At 41.1% G+C, this 17,906-nt stretch overlaps 1 protein-coding gene across 1 annotated transcript in view; it reads right to left on the reverse strand.

The window, feature by feature from the left end:
- MGAT4D (MGAT4 family member D) overlaps positions 1 to 17,906 on the reverse strand; it is a 178,104-nt gene that overhangs the window by 72,919 nt on the left and 87,279 nt on the right. The window contains exons 4-6 of the mRNA XM_077476938.1: positions 12,911 to 13,044; positions 10,345 to 10,391; positions 138 to 251 (exon numbers count right to left, since the gene is read on the reverse strand). Coding sequence (XP_077333064.1) covers positions 138 to 251; positions 10,345 to 10,391; positions 12,911 to 13,044 — 295 coding nt within the window. The remainder of the gene's footprint in view (positions 1 to 137; positions 252 to 10,344; positions 10,392 to 12,910; positions 13,045 to 17,906) is intronic.

Below are 17,906 nucleotides of genomic sequence, written 5' to 3' on the forward strand. Positions count from 1 at the left end.
CACATAAAATCCCAATAAAATACATTTACTGTTGTAATATGACAAAATGTCAAGGGGTATGAATACTTTTTCAAGGCACTGTACTCCTTAGGTTAAAACTAATTTATATTTCAGAATATGTATAAATTGCTCAGTACCTCACTCTCTCTTTGGAGTCTCCAAAGGTTTCCTTTACATTGGAGAACTCTGGATAATAGGATGCTGGAGGAGAAATAATCTCAAGGACACCAGACTGGATTTCACGGGGAAAGCTGCAAAGTAAAGACACAAAATTAATATTTGATGTTTCAAGGATGTGTGGATGGAACACACACACAGCTGAATATTTGAAGGGGCAAACAAAGCTAGGTTTACAGATCTTAAGCCTTATAAATAAGGGCTTGACCACCTATTAAAATCTTAGCCTATTTAATAAAATATCAGTTTGCAGCTTGCTTGCTTACAGTAATGAGGTGTATGGGAAAAAACATTGCACATGTTATTTTTGATTTTAAACATGAAAGCTCTAGTAATAGTGGTGGTCTCAACGTCATTAAAAATTACTCGTAGCAATGTAAAATGGAGGTTCCATCATCCATTCAGAATGTGGCTTTGTACGCAGATATCATAAACAAAAACCAATATGGTCACTATCTTTTGTGTTTGGTCTCCGTTTTGTGTGTACCTGCTGTCAGTTTCTTATCAGCATATTCTCAGGTTTTAGTTAAATTTTACTTTTCATCCACTGATTTTTCCCCAGTCAAATCTGTACTGGTCTTTAAAAGAAAAACGGATTCAGATTAAATGGTCTACAACAGAAGACTTCATTCACCAAGACGAACGGGTTCTTTTAACTCCACCTTAGTGAATTTATTCAGGTTTGGAATGGTTATTTGCATGAAATGGGTATTCGAAAAGACACTGCTACATTGCTTATGCAGAGCAAGGCGATTTGGTTTCTGCATAGGGCATTCCTTGGCCTGTTTATATTCAGGTTACCTGTGCTCCATTGCAGCTTCTTGCAACTGAAATCAGTGTCACCAGTGGCTAAGGATTGTCTGCTATGTTTAGCCCCCGTCAGAGAAGCAGTTCCAAGTTCCCCTATACCAAGAAGTGCTGGGTATTCGCACTGCCTGAAGAGAATTAAAAGGAGCTGTGAGAGTGCAGGTAAAGCAAATAAAAAAGGAGTCGGGGCCCTATGCAGAAACATGATCCGTTTGCCCTAATTGGACAAGGTGACTGTGTCTAGCTGTTAACTGCCTTATTTGCTCATGAATTTTACTCTATCACCACCTCAAAAAAAAAAAAAAAAAAAAAAAAAAATTCTGCTCTCCCCAAACACATGACTGAAACTCCGGTAATACCAGTCTATGGTTTGCGTAGTTCACAAGGAATTAAAGAGGAAGTAAACCCTGATGAGTTTACTTCCTCTTTCATTCCCTGCATCGCATAGTAGTCCATTATGTGTCACTTACCTGACACAGGAGCCAGCGAAGTCACCGCTGTCCCCTGTAGTCCGCCGCATCCTTCTCGGTGGGTCTCGCAGCTCCGCCGCTGTCATTCGTGCGATGACGTCACTCCCGCGCATGTGCACGGGAGCCGAGACACGCGGCATTGCGCAGCATCTTAGTTATCGAGGATGCCACGCTCAGTGCGCCTGCGCGCCGCTGTCTACGGTGCATGCGCCGTAGACAGCGGTGCCCGTCTTCAGGCAAATATCTCCTAAACCGTATAGGTTTAGGAGATATTTCTTGGACCTACAGGTAAGCCTTAATCTAGGCTTACCTGTAGGTCAAAGTGGTTTGTAAGGGTTTACAACCACTTTAACCACTTCAGGACCGCCGTATTGCCAATGTACGTCAACACAATGGCACAGGCAGGCACAATCACGTAGATGTACGTGATTGCCTTCCAGCGGGTGGGGGGTCCGATCGGACCCCCTCCCGCTGGTTACGGCAGTCCGGTTCGCTCCAGGAGCGCTCCGTGATGAGGGGATGGCCGTTGGTTTTCAGCCACCCCCTCTGGATCGCTCCTGGCCAATGAGAAGCTTCCTCCCACTGTGTATTGTTTACACAGGAAGGAGGAAGTGATGTCATTCTCCTCGGGCGGTCTTTTTGACCGGACTACGAGGAGAAGACTAATAGTAAGTGTGCACCAACACTACACTGACATGTAGGTACACACAGGCACACAAACCCCCCCCCCCCCCGATCCCCCCCTCCCCCCCAGTCACAGTGTCACTGATTGCATTGATCATTTCTTTACTGATCAATGCATTCAGTGTCAGTTGTGACAGTAAAAACTGTCAGGACAGTTAGTGTTAGGTCCAGGGTAGCCCCCTATCACCCCCCAATAAAGATTTAACCCCCTGATTGCCCCTAGAGTTAACCCTTTTACCCCCTTTTGCCAGTGTCACTAAGCGATCATTTTTCTGATCGCTGCATGTGTCGCTAGGTAGCTAGTTATTTTTTTTAGGTTCACCGCCAGGTTTTTATATCGCTAGGTACCCCGATATACTACCCAATAATGGTTTTAACCCCCTGATTGCCGCTAGTTAACCCTTTCACCCCCTTTTGCCAGTGTCACTAAGCGATCGTTTTTCTGATCGCTGCATTAGTGTCGCTACAGTCGCTAGGTAGCTAGTTATTTTTTTAGGTTCACCGCCAGGTTTTTCTAGCGCTAGGTACCCCGATATACTACCCAATAATGGTTTTAACCCCCTGATTGCCGCTAGTTAACCCTTTCACCCCCTTTTGCCAGTGTCACTAAGCGATCATTTTTCTGATCGCTGCATGTGTCGCTAGGTAGCTAGTTATTTTTTTAGGTTCACCGCCAGGTTTTTATATCGCTAGGTACCCCGATATACTACCCAATAATGGTTTTAACCCCCTGATTGCCGCTAGTTAACCCTTTCACCCCCTTTTGCCAGTGTCACTAAGCGATCGTTTTTCTGATCGCTGCATTAGTGTCGCTAGTGTCGCTAGGTAGCTAGTTATTTTTTTAGGTTCACCGCCAGGTTTTTATAGCGCTAGGTACCCCGATATACTACCCAATATTGGTTTTAACCCCCTGATTGCTGCTAGTTAACCCTTTCACCCCCTTTCACCAGCGATCACAGTATAAGTGTCACTGGTGACGCTGGTTAGCCAGTTAGTTATTTAGGTTCCCCGTCAGGTTTTTATATAGCGCCAGGGACCCCCATATACTACCTAATAAAAATTTGAACCCCCTGATTGCCCCTAGTTAACCCTTTCACCACTGATCACCGTATAAGTGTTACGGGTGACTCTGGTTAGTTTGTTTTTTTATAGCATCAGGGCACCCACCATTTATTACCCAATAAAGGTTTAACCCCCTGATCACCCGGCGGGTGATATCAATTAGGTTTTAGGGTCAGGGTCTGCGTCGCCCCAGGCAGCGCTAGGTTAGTGCCAGTACCGCTAACACCCACACGCAAAGCATACACCTCCCGTAGTGGTATAGAATCTGAACAGATCAATATCTGATCTGATCAGATCTATACTAGCGTCCCCAGCAGTTTAGGGTTCCAAAAAAACGCATTGTTAGCGGGATCAGCCCAAATACCTGCTAGCACCTGCGTTTTGCCCCTCTGCCCAGCCCACCCAAGTGCAGTATCGATCGATCACTGTCACTTACAAAACACTAAACACATAACTGCAGCGATCGCAGAGTCAGGCCTGATCCCTGCCATCGCTAACAGGTTTTTTGGTAGCATTTTATATTCAAATCCGGAAGGCAGAGCTTGGTTTTCGGGGTCCCGTACGTGGCTAGGCTCCCAAAAAGTCCCCCACATGTGGTATCCCCGTACTCGGGAGAAGCAGCAGAATTTATTTTGTGTGAGCAATATATCATTTAGTGACAACTTTGTGCAAAAAAAGAAAAAGGTTTGTAATATTCCCGCAACTTTTGGCAAAATATAAAATATTCCATGGACTCAACATGCCTCTCAGTAAATAGCTTGGGGTGTCTACTTTCCAAAATGGGGTCATTTGGGGGGGTTTTGTGCTATTTTGGCATTTTATGGCCTTCGAAACTGTGATAGGTAGTGAGGAGTTAAATCAAAAATTTGCACCCTTAGAAATCCTGAAGGTGGTGATTGGTTTTCGGGGTGCCGTGCGCGACTAGACTCCCAAAAAGTCCCACACATGTGGTATCCCCATACTCGGGAGAAGTAGCGGAATATATTTTGGGGTGCAATTCCACATATAACCATGGCATGTGTGAGCAATATATCATTTAGTGACAACTTTTTGTAAAAAAAATTTTTTTTTTTTTTTTTTGTCATTATTCAATCCCTTAGGACAAAAAAAAAAAATATTCAATGGGCTCAACATACCCATCAGCAATTTCCTTGGGGTGTCTACTTTCCAAAATGGGGTCATTTGGGGGGGATTTGTACTGCCCTGCCATTTTAGCACCTCAAGAAATGAGATCGGCAGTCATAAATTAAAAGCTGTGTAAATTCCAGAAAATGTACTCTAGTTTGTAGACGCTATAACTTTTGCGCAAACCAAAAAATATACGCTTATTGACATTTTTTTTACTAAAGACATGTGGCTGAATAAATTTTGCCCTCAATGTATGACTAAAATTAAGTTTATTCGATTTTTCTTATAACAAAAAGAAGAAAATATCTTTTTTTTTCAAAATTTTCGCTCTTTTTCCATTTATATCGCAAAAAAAAAAAATTGCAGAGGCAATCAAATACCATCAAAAGAAAGCTCTATTTGTGAGAAGAAAAGGACGCAAATTTCGTTTGGGTGCAATATTGCATGACCGCGCAATTACCAGTTAAAGCAGCGCAGTGCGAAATTGCAAAAAGACCTCTGGTCCTTAAGGTGTTTATTGCTCCGGAGCTGAAGTGGTTAACGGCTTCAGCCCCAGAATATTTGGCTGCTGAATAACCAGGCCATTTTTTGCAATTCGGCACTGCGTCCCTTCAACTGACAATTGCGCGGTTGTGCTACGTTGTACCCAAACAAAATTGACGTCCTTTTTCCCACAAATAGAGCTTTCTTTTGGTGTATTTGATCATCTCTGCGGTATTTATTTTGTGCGCTATAAACAAAAAAAAGAGCGACAATTTTGAAAAAAATAAATAATATTTTGTACTTTTTGCTATATATATATATATATATATATATATATATATATATATATATATATATATATATATATATATATATATATATATATATATATATATATATTTTTTTTTAATAAAATTAATTTTCTCAGTTTAGGCCAATATTGGTAATAAAAATCGCAATAAGCGTAAATCGATTGGTTTGCGCAAAAGTTAGAGCTTCTACAAATAGGGCATAGATTTATAGCATTTTCAGTATTTTTTTTTTTTTTTTACTAGTAATGGCGGCGATCTGCAATTTTTAATCGTGACTGCGACACTATAGCAGACACATCGGACAATTTTGACACCTTTTTGGGACAAGTGGCATTTATACAGCGATCAGTGCTATAAAATGCATTGATTACTGTAAAAATGTCACTGGTAGTGAAGGGGTTAACACTAGGGGCGATCAAGGGGTTTAACTGTGTTCTATTCTACGTGTTCTAACTGAAGGGGGGGATGAGACTTGCTAGTGGAAGAGATAGATCGTTATTCATACTTTGTATGAACACACGATCTGTCTCTTCTCCCCTCAAAGAACCGGGATCTCTGCGTTTACACACAGAGATCCCGGTTCTAGCCGTGTCACGAGCGATCGCAGGAGCCATCGGCACTGGGGGCGAGCAGCAGGCACGCACGCTCCTAGTGGCCACAAAAAATAGCAGCGTAACATGATGGCGATGCGCGCAGCCGAGCCATGTTGCTGCAGTATAACTGCAGCGGCTGGTCGGCAAAGTATCTCTTAAATGCCTGTGCAGCAAATTTATCCGATTTAGTAAACTGAAAAATCAATTTCCATTCATTTTACAAAAAGAAAAAACTAAAGATTGATTCTAGGAAACCTCATCTGTGAAGCACTCTCTCCAAACCCATATAATGTATATCAAATAATCTATACTTTGCTCCTTTGTGGAGATGTTGAAATGTGTAATTCCTGTGATGTCATCACAAAATGTCCTGCAGACTAATCACTAAAGGGAGCTGGATGGAAGGCTCAGACGAGCGATCCTACTGTCTTCATGCACATGTAGGTGACCATTGTGAGGCCAACCCCCAAGAGCCTGCATGAGTGGAAGTTACTGCTTGTGTAGGTGGGTACATCGGCCACTGCATGTTTGGCAACAGAGGAACACAGAAGTACCCTATCATCACTGCAGCATCAATCTGGGCAGCAGAACTGCTGCACTGGGGCCTTGCTCAGGACAGAGTATCCTGAGTGGTTAGGCAACAAGCAACTGCAGGATTCTGGTCACTCTAGTAGTTCAGAGATAAGTGTGGATGAAGTAGAGCAGAGCAGGGAGAGGGGCTTTGCATGTTGGGAGCATGTTATACACTCCTGAGCACTGCACTCCGTAACATTCTTCTTATAACTGTGCTGTGTGTGGGCTGTATGTGGCATATACTCTCAACCACTGAAGTATGTATTGCTGTGTGCTCCGCGTGCTCACACAAATCCCTGTGCTGTCAGAGGAGAGGAGACATGTCGTTTGTTCCTACTATGTAGGAACAGCAAAATGTCTCCTTTCCTACTCAGTCTTATCCCCATGCAGTTAAAACACACATTTAACCCCTTGATCGCCCCCTAGTGTTATCCCCTTCCCTGCCCGTGTCATTTACACAGTAATCAATGCCTTTTTATAGCACTGATCGCTGTATAAATGTCAACGGTCCCAAAAATGTGTCAAAAGTGTCCGGTCTGTCTGCCGCAGTGTCGCAATACCACTAAAAATCACAGATCACTGCCATTACTAGTGTAAAAAAGAAAAAAAAAAAAAAAAAAGCCATAAATCTTTCCCATAGTTTGTAGATGCTATACTTTTTGCACAAACCAATCAATATACACTTATTGTAGAAGAAGAATATATATTGGCCTAAACTGATGAAATGTGTTTTTTAAAAACATTTTTTGGGGATATTTATTATAGCTCAATGTGTGTGTGAGTGTATAGCACAAAAAAATAAAAACCACAGAGGTGATCAAATAACACCAAAAGAAAGCTCTATTTGTAAGAAAAAAAGACGCAAATTTTGTTTGGGTACAGCTTGCATGACTGCGCAATTACCAGTTAAAGCGACGCAGTGCCAAATTGTAAAAAGTGCTCTGGTCAGGAAGGGGTGTAGAACCTTCTGGGGCTGAAGTGGTTAATAACATTTAATTACAATATGATTTGTATCGAAATTGTATACGCTATACGCCACGAAAGTGGAGTTACCCTTTAAATGTATCTGCAGCTTTAAAAATTAGCAAAACAGTACCATGTTTACTGTACACTAAAACGAACACGCTAGGGTACTGCAGCAAAATATAGAATGGGTCCTTGATATGGCTTAAAGCCCAACTGCAGATAAAATTTATTTTGGTCTAAGAGCAAGGGAAAATGCAGAACTTATGACGCGAGAATCTTCCCAGTGATCTGATGGAAATTGGCACTTCCTTTTAACCTGTGATTAGGACAGAAAGTAGAAGGAAACTTCTCCAACAGAGCCACAAACAGCAATAAAAACATATGGAGAGGGTATATATTGATATTTGTATTGCATGGGGAAAGATTTCCACCCACTTTCCTTCAGTGTTTCAGGATATTACTGGACTAAGACATTAATGGATAGATTTACAGATAGCAATAAAACTCTGACAGGAGCTTTGGCTGGGGTTGGGTTTTAACCATTGTGGTGACTTAGGCTCGGTTCACACTGGTGCGACATACGCTCTGATGTCGCATGACGTGTATAAAATCAATGGTTCCCTATGAGAGCTGTCTTTTACCTGGTCCGACTTTGAAAAAGGTTCCTGCACTACTTTAGTCCGACTTCAGCCCATTCAATATCATAAGTCAAATCATGATCCTAACTGATCTGACTTTGGCATGCAACTTATGCTCTGAGGATTTTAAAAGGGAACCTCATGACAGTTTTTTTTTCTTTTTTTAAACGCATGGGGTTCTCTCTCCGCCCCCCCCCCCCCCAATTTCACACCAGGCCTTTTGGGTATTCGCTCTGTTATGGATTCAAAAGGGAATCCCCACACCAACATTTTTTTAAACCGCGTGGGGTGGGGGGGTGCCCCTTAAAAAAAACAGACCCTTATCCAAGCATGTAGCCTGGCAGGTCAGGATCATACCAGGCCACATGCCCTCAACATGGGGGGTGGGTACGCTGGGGAAGGGAGATCTGTGCCTCTAAACCCCATAGCACCTTGGCCCCATGTTGATGGGGACAATGGTCTCTTCCCCGCAACCCTGGGCTGGTTGTCTGTGTAAGGAGGGGGGGGGGCTTATTGGAATCTGGAAGCCCCCCTTTAACAAGGGAGCTCTAGATTCCAGCCCCCACTCTATGTAAATTAGTACCCCTACCCATTCATCCCAAAAAAATACAAAAGTGTAAAAAATAAATAAAACCAGTACACAAGTTTTTGACAAAGTCCTTTATTAAAGTAGCTCCAGCGTGGCTTCTCCATCCGGCGAGATCTTCATCCTCCAGTTATTCTCGCTGCACTAATGTCTTCTTCTTCTGTTTTTTCTTGCTGCGCTAACGTCTTCTTCCTCCAGTTGTTCTCACGACACTAGCTCCCGCTCTTGTGTTAGATCGTGCCATTACTTATCAAGCCATGGGGCGTGGCAATCTAGTGACGTCATCCGGAGACCCTCGGCCCTTGTGAAGTCACCGCCCCATCATGCTATTTTATTTTCACCAGACTTCAAAAGCGGTATCAAACTCCCCCACCCCCCAAAAAAAGTAAAATATAAATATATATATATATATATATATATATATATATATATATATATATATATATATATATATATATATATATATATATATATATATATATAGGCTGTGGAAAGTAAAGATTAATTCCTCGATTAGATTTTTTTTGGATTGATCAAAATTATTTTGATCGGTACTCACCTCTCCGCCGGGTTCCGAGTCTTCAGGGAGAGTCGGTGACGTCACAGACGTCAACATCACTGGACTCCTCCTCCCTTCCCCAAGTGCCTCCTTCTGCTAGCAAGGGGAAGGGGGGTGGAGTCCGGTGACATCAAAGTTCTGATTGAACGTAACGTGATGATTGTCGGCTTTACACACAGTTTTTATCATCTTTATGTGATTAGTTTGTGTTTGAACGCAAAAATGTATCTTATACTTAAGCGGTGAACACTTAGATCTTTTCTTTCTACCCATGACCTGGTGTCCTTGCTAAGATCTAAGGAGACATAAGAGAAGTTTATGGTCCGTGTTAACCCTTTTGATACCTGCTTGCATGACCACTGTTTGCACAGGGGTCCATGCCAGAAGGTGAGAGTGATTAGTTAGACCGGAGGTGGAGGGATTGTCACGCTACTGTGGGAAAAAAATTACTTACGTCAGTGCTACAGTTTAAATTTAAAACGTATTTGTGTGAACTGTGAAGTTAAGTCATGGATTGTGGAAACTAACTAGTGTCGGGTGATTGTATATAGTGTATACCACATTTACCACTGACTAATGCAGAGATGCAATGCAAGGAGATCAGCTAAAAGTAGTTGGATCTGTATGTGCGTTATAATTAATCAAAATTAGTCAATAAAAAAAAACGATTAATCGAACACGAAAATTTTAATCAGTAACAGCCCTAATATTATGGTTGACACATCATCCCTTTAATCTGGGACACATATTAATTACACAGGTTCTGAGGCTGATTTATTGCAAATAAGGCTCCATGTGAGTTTAATTACTACCTTAATCAGTCACAGAATCTGTGTAATTAATGTGTCCTGGAACAAAGGGATGATGTGGCATCCTTACCCAATATATATTGATTTTACATAAGTAAAAGCTGATCATTTTATTCACACCTGCCAGTGTTAAGTGATTAGTCTTATTTATGTAAACTGATACATTCTGCTGGAGATTTTGTGCTGTGAAAAACCACCAACCTGCTGTGTTAATTACCAAAAAATGTAACTAACACAATCATCTAAGAATTGGTAAGCTGCAATATAAAAATAAAATATGTTTGCATTGCGCCACTTAGAATTATTATTTAAATCAATTCCCTTAAATTAAAAAAAAAATAAAATAGTTTTTAAAAATATGTAAATCTTGTGTGACTACACCAATTTACCAACGAAACCTACACTGCAGAAATAAGCTGATCAGCAATCATTACTAGTCGTGGTTCTCTATTTTTTTTTCCCCAAATACAATTATCCAAGTCAAAATGAGGTTCTTACCTGTCTTTTATACTACTTGCAACATCATTTACGTACTGGGCATTGACCTAAAACAAGGCAAAAAACACGTTATTTTTTCAGTAATGTCACCAGTCATGCTTTTCATGGAAAGTAGCGGTCTATACACAAAATTCTCCCGAGCTTCCTAGCCGATACAATTTCACTATTAAGGTTGATCTTCTCTGAATTTTCTAGCCACTGCATGCTTATTGCATATCAGACCGCTCTGACAAATGACATAACATTAGACTCAAACGCACAGCCTTATATTATTGAAAAAGGCTTAAACTGGTCTGTTGGTGTCTGGTTTCCTGTTTTTAGGAAATATAGATGCCCAGGGTTCCAGCCATTAGCTCAAAAGGACTATATTAGAACTCCAGCCACAGCAAAAATCCCAGTGGGCTGAACAACCCCCCCCCCCCCCCCCAAACAAAACAGGGAGGAGCTTGGGGGAAATCGCTGTACTAATTATCTGATGTTAGTACCGCAATCTCCCCACTGAGCTATTGTGTTCTAAAAGGGGGACTGCTCTCCAGCCAGAACAACCCGGTTGGTGGGGTTGGTGTGCACACGGGCTGAATAGTTTTTCTGTTGAAACACAGTGTACACCAGGCTAAAGGAGAAGCAGCAGTAATGGACGTATTGCTCTGTTACACTGCTAACTCCTATCAGTAGTTTTCTTGTCAGCACATGAACCGATTGCCTTCTTTGTATTGCTTCTTCCTCCCAAACTCCAGCTTTCCCATACAGAGACTGTAATAAGCTAATTCTAGGTCAAATTCATGTGCTTACACAGTTTGCATTTGAGAAAATAAATGCATTAATAGTTAGAGCTGCATTCATGTTAGGATTTTATATCTGTCTAAAGTTCAGCCTTAAAGAATTTTAAAAAATCTAACATTTTGATATCTTTATTATAGGGTTTTTTTTTTTTTGTTTAGTGCAAATTAAAAATTTACAATAGGCTGCATTGTTAATTGTTAAATGCCATGTTTCAGAAAACCACATAAAAAATGTAGTCATACAATACCAGACATTCCCTTTCTACTCATTTATTACCCAATGTAATCTCGAGGAGGAAAAAGTGTGCAATTCAGAGGTTGGTTAGCCGGAGCTGATGCATTATTCTTCTCTTTGCTGCCAGGATGCTTTGTTGCCAATCAACATTTTATTAAATACTATTAACACTGAAAATATAACTGAACAAAGCTGGCATACACTACACTGATTTTTATTATATATAGAATTCCCTGGCTTTTTACTCTAAATTCGCTAATGAACCCAGGAAGAGACAGACGTTAAAGATAAATACTAGACAGAATAAAAAGAAAAAACAAAAACAAAAAAAAAAAAAAAACACCACCAATGAATGCAGGTATTCTACTTAAAAATCATTACGTGCATTTTTTAATTAACCAACGTAAATTATTGAATTGTATTTTCATTTGTTTTAATCCCCTGCAAAGCAGCACTGCTAGCACTGGGGGGGGGGGGGGGGGGGGGGGCAGCCCCAAGAGCCTTTTAAGTGTCCTGCATGCACAAGAAGCATCAGACAGTTGCTGCTCCTTCAATGTTCAATCACAGCCTAAGTGCAGGAACCCAATGAGGCTTCATCTCTTACTAGCAGGGCTGTGTGGACAGAAATACAGATATTTCTGGTAGATACAGGTTACCATATATAGTATTTATTTCAACAGTGTTTCAAGCTTTGATGCTCCCTAAAGGAGCCTGTACAGGATCCATGCCTGAGTGTGGCAATAATTAACATTGTGACCGATTCCAGTTTGAAACCTATTATTTTTCTTGTGTATTTTATCATTTTCATTTAGGTTAGGATCACGATCACCGATTTCCAGCTGCACTGAGACTCAGTTAGCCATTTTTTTTGGCCACCAAGAATCTGACTACTGCAAAATGACTTGAGAACTCCAGCTGAGCTCTTATTCCATTGCAAACAAACCAAAATTGTGGAGGTCACCCAGACTGTAGGAATCCTAATCAATAAAGCCGATCACTGAGTGCAGGCTAGGACAAAGAATATTTCCATATTCACCATATATCTCTGCAAACTCCAGGTAAGGAAGTAACAGCCTCAGCACAGACTCCAGCCAGGCCATGCCCCCAATGCATTTCACTTCAACCCCCGAACTTAAAGTGGAAGTAAACCCTCCTATCGTTTTCAGCCAAGGAAGCTGCCATCTTTGCCTCTGTTTAATCTTCAACTGCTATGGTGCTGCACATGTGATTCGTCATGACACCAGCCATTGGATGGTTTGATAGTTTGGCTGAGAGCACAGCCAATGTGCAGTTAGCATTCCCGGCATGCCTTTTTTTTTTTTTTTTTTTTAACTGTTTAATTCGATGGGTTTACTTCTACTTTAATCATGGGGATACCTATGACTAAGCTCCAGGGGGCGGAGTGAAATTAGTTGGGGTGTGGCCTGGCTGGAGACCAGGCTGAGGCTGTTACACTTTTGTACCTGAGGTTTGCAGAGATGTGCGGTTCATAGGGACATTTTCTTCCCTGTCCATATGAAACAAACCACAACCTCCAGTTATCTCTTACCTCTGCTATAAACACTATGACAACACAATCCTCTTTTTCGCTTGCAGACATCTCCGAGAAGATGGAGCTCAACGTGTCCAACAAGTAACTCTGTTTGTCTCTCTTCACAGTGGGGATCCCAATCACAATAGACACTGTATTGAGAAACAAAAAAAATAAAAATAAAAAAAACTTTACATATTATGTAATTTGCCCATCTACTGCCAGCTTAGATGGTACCTGTGAAGACAGTAGCATGGTAACCAAATTGTATTTATAGGTGCTGCATCCGGACCTTGCAGCCAATCCTACCCAAGAGCGTGTCAATTACCTGAAAAAAGTATGTATGCTGGACAGGTGTTGAGACCTAAGACTTCAGTGAGCTTGCACTTTTAAAAACACTGGTCTACAAGGAGAAAGCCTCCGAAATGAAAGTGGCTACATTTTACCAGAATTGGGTCACTAATAAAAAGAAAAAAAAAAGTCCTGAGTATTAACTGGCTCCAGTTTTCAAGATGCAGCTTCAGGTCAAAATTGCATTAAAATAATCCAAAATATGAAAGGAATGTGTGATTATGCTCCATAGCCTTTATGAAAAATGTGATATAGCAATGAGAATGGTGCCAAAACAATTAAATGTATCTTTTTATTGATACTAAACACAAAACTTCCCATTCGTTTATGTTTTTTTCATGTAGCATTTCCTTGCTCCCTCCACACAATTGTGACTATGAAAGGCAGATAAATTGCACAAGTAATTCAACAATAATGAGGGCCCCATCTCTTGTCCTGATCCCCTATATTGTATCCAAAATATAGGTGGTATGCCTATTTACCACTGTGGTCATACTGCATTTTTGAGATGCAAATCTAACCTTGTCACAAATATAGCAGATGTCATCACACAACTGTTCCTTGGAAAGGTTAGGCAAATGTGAAACTGTATGATGCACAGATCTGAGCACAACAATACACAAACTAAAATAGTATACACACAGACCTACAATGATTTTCAAGATTTGCAAATAATGCAAAAATGTGCATAATTGCAACTATTGCCATGTCCCTCTGATGAAGCCAAGCGTAATAGGTGGAGCCAAGGACATAAGAAGTGATCACATGGCCGTGTTTAGAAGGTTAAAGCGGAGTTGCACCCAAAAATTAAACTTTAAGTGGTGGTGACCCCCTGACAGCTATATCATGTGATGCCGTTTTATACTTCAATAAATCAGATATGAGGAGATAAATAATTGTATGCACACCCAAGGGTTATTTTATCTCTTTTTGTGGAAGTTTTGCATAGTGTACACACCCGGTCATTAATCTATGGTGGTACCCTCATTTAAGTCACATTCATCATGTTCCCAGTTTTTATTTTTAATATGTCTACAAGCTTGCACTCTCAAGATTTTTCACCTTAGTGCAGGGGTCTCAAACTGGCGGCCCTCCAGCTGTTGCGAAACTACAAGTCCCATCATGCCTCTAGCTGTGGGAGCCATGCTTGTAACTGTCAGCCTTGCAATGCCTTATGGGACTTATAGTTTTGCAACAGCTGGAGGGCCACCAGTTTGAGACCCCTGCCTTAGTGCATTCTATGACACAGTGCGGGTCCAGGTGAACAATGCCTCTGATGTCCAATGCTGTGGCCTGTAAGCTTTACAAGTTTTGGCACCATTGAGTTTAACAGGGGCACTTAGTATCCCTGCGATCAGGACCGAAAGAAACCTGGTCACTAATGCCCATACCTAGGCTTAGGTTGTAAAAAAATTTTTTTTTGGCCAGTTCATTTTACTTTCTGGCCCAGCCATCGAATCACTCTGCTCACTTTATTTTCATTCAGTTCTGCATTAAAAAAATAAAATGCAGCTCTCCAAGAGCACACAGAAAACTGTTTTTCTATGTGCCCCGTTCACACTTCCCCACAGCAGTCACCTTCATAATTGCAAAAAACTGCAACACTGCCTAGCAGGTGAACTATGCCAAAACGCACAGAAAACACCCTGCACTAAAAATGGCTGAAATAAGACAACGTAAATGACACATTTGCAGTAGTTTCTCTTTAGAAAAACACAAACTGGAGAAAACATTTCCTCATACTGTATGTTCCTTCCTCATTTCATGTGCCACAAGTCGAGCACAGAAGTTCTGACTCGCCTAGATCAGGGATTTCCCAGTATTACCCACCTTTGTTGTCTCACCCTTTATTAAATATGCATAACCTGCACAGAGCTACGAGTACAAGCTTGTCTCCGCTTCCAGAATGAGGTTGTGTAACTGCTGCTCCTTCAACTTTGATACTGGCAAATGGTATCAAACGTAACTGCTATTTTTTCAGAACTTAAAGTCCTATTAACCCCTAGTGTTTTTTATTTAGCCGAACACATTACAACCATATACTACAAACACAGTAGCATAACACATTGCCAATCTACCAATCATCATTTAAAGTTGTTCATTGTATATATTGTATGTATGAGACAATAAACTTGTTGAATCTGTCGTGTTAGATTTCTCAATTTTCTGTGTTGTGCTCCAAAAAAGAACCAAAAATGAACAAAAAGTATGCTGCAGCAAGACACTATTGTGCCCGTCATAAAACACAATGTAACCATGTAGGTATAGTAGAGAAATATAGAAATGGAAACGAAATATAGAAAAAGAAGAAAAGTATATTCTAGGACTATGCCACATTAAATTTTTGGGGGAGTGGGTTACTAGTTTTTTACTGCTCACGCCACCTAGGTGACATCTCCTCTCCACCTCTCTCCCTGCAATCTTCTGGGACATGCCACAGTTTCCTGAGGATTGCTTGGCCGTTCAGGATGCGCAGTGCAACTCAAGCATGTGCAGTGCACAGCCGGGTGCCCACATTAGTGATGCCCGCATGGGGGAAAGAACTGAGCCTTCCAGCGGCCACATCAATAGACCATGGGAAAGGTGAGTGTGTGTTTATTAAAAGTGAGCACCTACAGTTTTTGAAGCTGCTGACCTTTAATAAACAGAAAAACGAGTGGAACTCTGCTTTAACATTTAAAGCTAGCTTCTCTACCTGTGTAAAGTTGGTACCGTGACTGCTCGCCCTAGCTTCCAATTTCAGGGTGGCTCATCTCTTGCAGTGTGATGGGGAGCCACCCTTGCATGCAGGGACTAGAGCTGTGTCTCCATACATTGTGTGTATCAATAGAAAGAAATAGCCCAGTAGCCTAGGATGGCATAGGAGAGCCCCCTGCTTCACCCCCCCCCCCCCCCACATCCTCAAGATAACAGACTGACTAGAGACTGGACGCTCCACTGTTAACTCTTTCCTGTAAAGGCTGTAAGTTTTGGGAGAAGCAGCACAAAGTAGAAGCTAGCGGTATAGAAAATTGTATACTGTGGTAGTTTACTAGGGAATGTTTATTTTTACTGTGCTCAATGTGTTAGGCTAAATAAATACCCTGAAGAACACAAGACCCAAACACTTGAATACTGAGACAACTTGCAATCTACTGCGATTAGATCTGTCCCATTGTCTGGCTCCTTGCCAGCCTCACACACCATTTCTTAGGCCGGGTTCACACTATACTACACAACTGTAGTACGACTTTCATCCTACTTTGCTCTACAACATCATCAGTCCTACATTGGTCCTATATCCATCCGACTTTCACGAACAGGATACTACTTTGATCCAACTTTTCAGATAGTTTTGATTGGTCAAAGGACAAGTTGAACGAAGACACAATGGGAGCAGCTACAGCAGGGGGCGGGGAAATAACACAATGTCGGATGCCAAAGTCGGATGGTTAGGACAAGGATCTGACTTTGATCCTACTTCAATGATAGTCAATGGGCTGAAGTGGGATCAAAGGCAGACCAAAGTAATGCAGGGAGCATTTTCAAAGTCGGACCGACTTGTGTCAGATCAGTTAAGACGGTTCCCATAGGGAAACGTTTATTTTCACACGTCATGCGACATGAGCTCCCAATGTCGGAGGATTTGTCGTACCAGTGTGAACCTGGCCTTGGGGCTGTTTTTATATTTGGCACAAGTAATAAAAGCTGATAAACCACTTCAGCCCACAGAGGATTTGGCTGCTCGATGACCAGACAATTTGGCACTGCGATGCTTTAACTGGTAATTGCGTGGTCACGCAATGCTGTACCCAAATGAAATGTGTGTCCTTTTTCCCCACAAATAGGGCTTTCTTCTGATGGTATTTGATTGACTCTGCAATTTTTTTATTTTATTTTTGCGATATAAACAGAAAAAGACAGAAAATATTGAAAAAAATAATAATAATAATAATCAATATTTTCAACTTTTTGTTATAAATTTTTTTTTTTTTAATAAAATCACAATTTTAGTCATACATTTAGGCCGAAATGTATTCAGCCACGTTTTTGGTAAAAAAAAAAAAATAAAAATAAAAAAAAAGTCCATAAGCGTATATTTGTTGATTTGCGCAAAAGTTAGTGTCTATAAACTAGGGTACATGTTCTGGAATTTATGCAGCTTTTAGTTTATGACTGCCTATCTCATTTGTTGGTGTTAAAATGGCAGGGCAGAACAAAAAAGCACAAATGACCCCATTTTGGAAAGTAGACACCCCAAGTAAATTGCTGAGAGGCATGTTGAGCCCATTGAATATTTTTTTTGTTACAAGTGATTGAAAAAAGATAAAAAAAAAAAAAAAAGAAGAAGGATGTCATCAAATGATATATTGCTCACATGTGCCATGGTTATATGTGGAATTACACCTCAAAATATATTCTGCTGCTTCTCCTGAGTATGGGGATACCTCATGTGTGGGACTAACTGCGTACAGGGCCCAGAAAACCAATCAACGCCTTTGGGCTTTCTAAGGGCGTACATTTTTGATTTCACTCCTCACTGCCTATCAGTTTCGGAGGCCATGAAATGCCAAGATAGCACAACCCCCCCCCCCCCCCCACCCCAAATGACCCCATTTTGGAAAGTAGACACCCCAAGTTATTTGCTGAGGTGCCTGTTGAATATTTTGCAGATCTCACTTTT

The sequence above is a fragment of the Lithobates pipiens genome, unplaced genomic scaffold (assembly GCF_037356315.1).
Source record: "Lithobates pipiens isolate NorthernLeopardFrog02 unplaced genomic scaffold, aLitPip1_a1.2 Scaffold_13, whole genome shotgun sequence".
Lineage (NCBI taxonomy): Eukaryota > Metazoa > Chordata > Amphibia > Anura > Ranidae > Lithobates > Lithobates pipiens.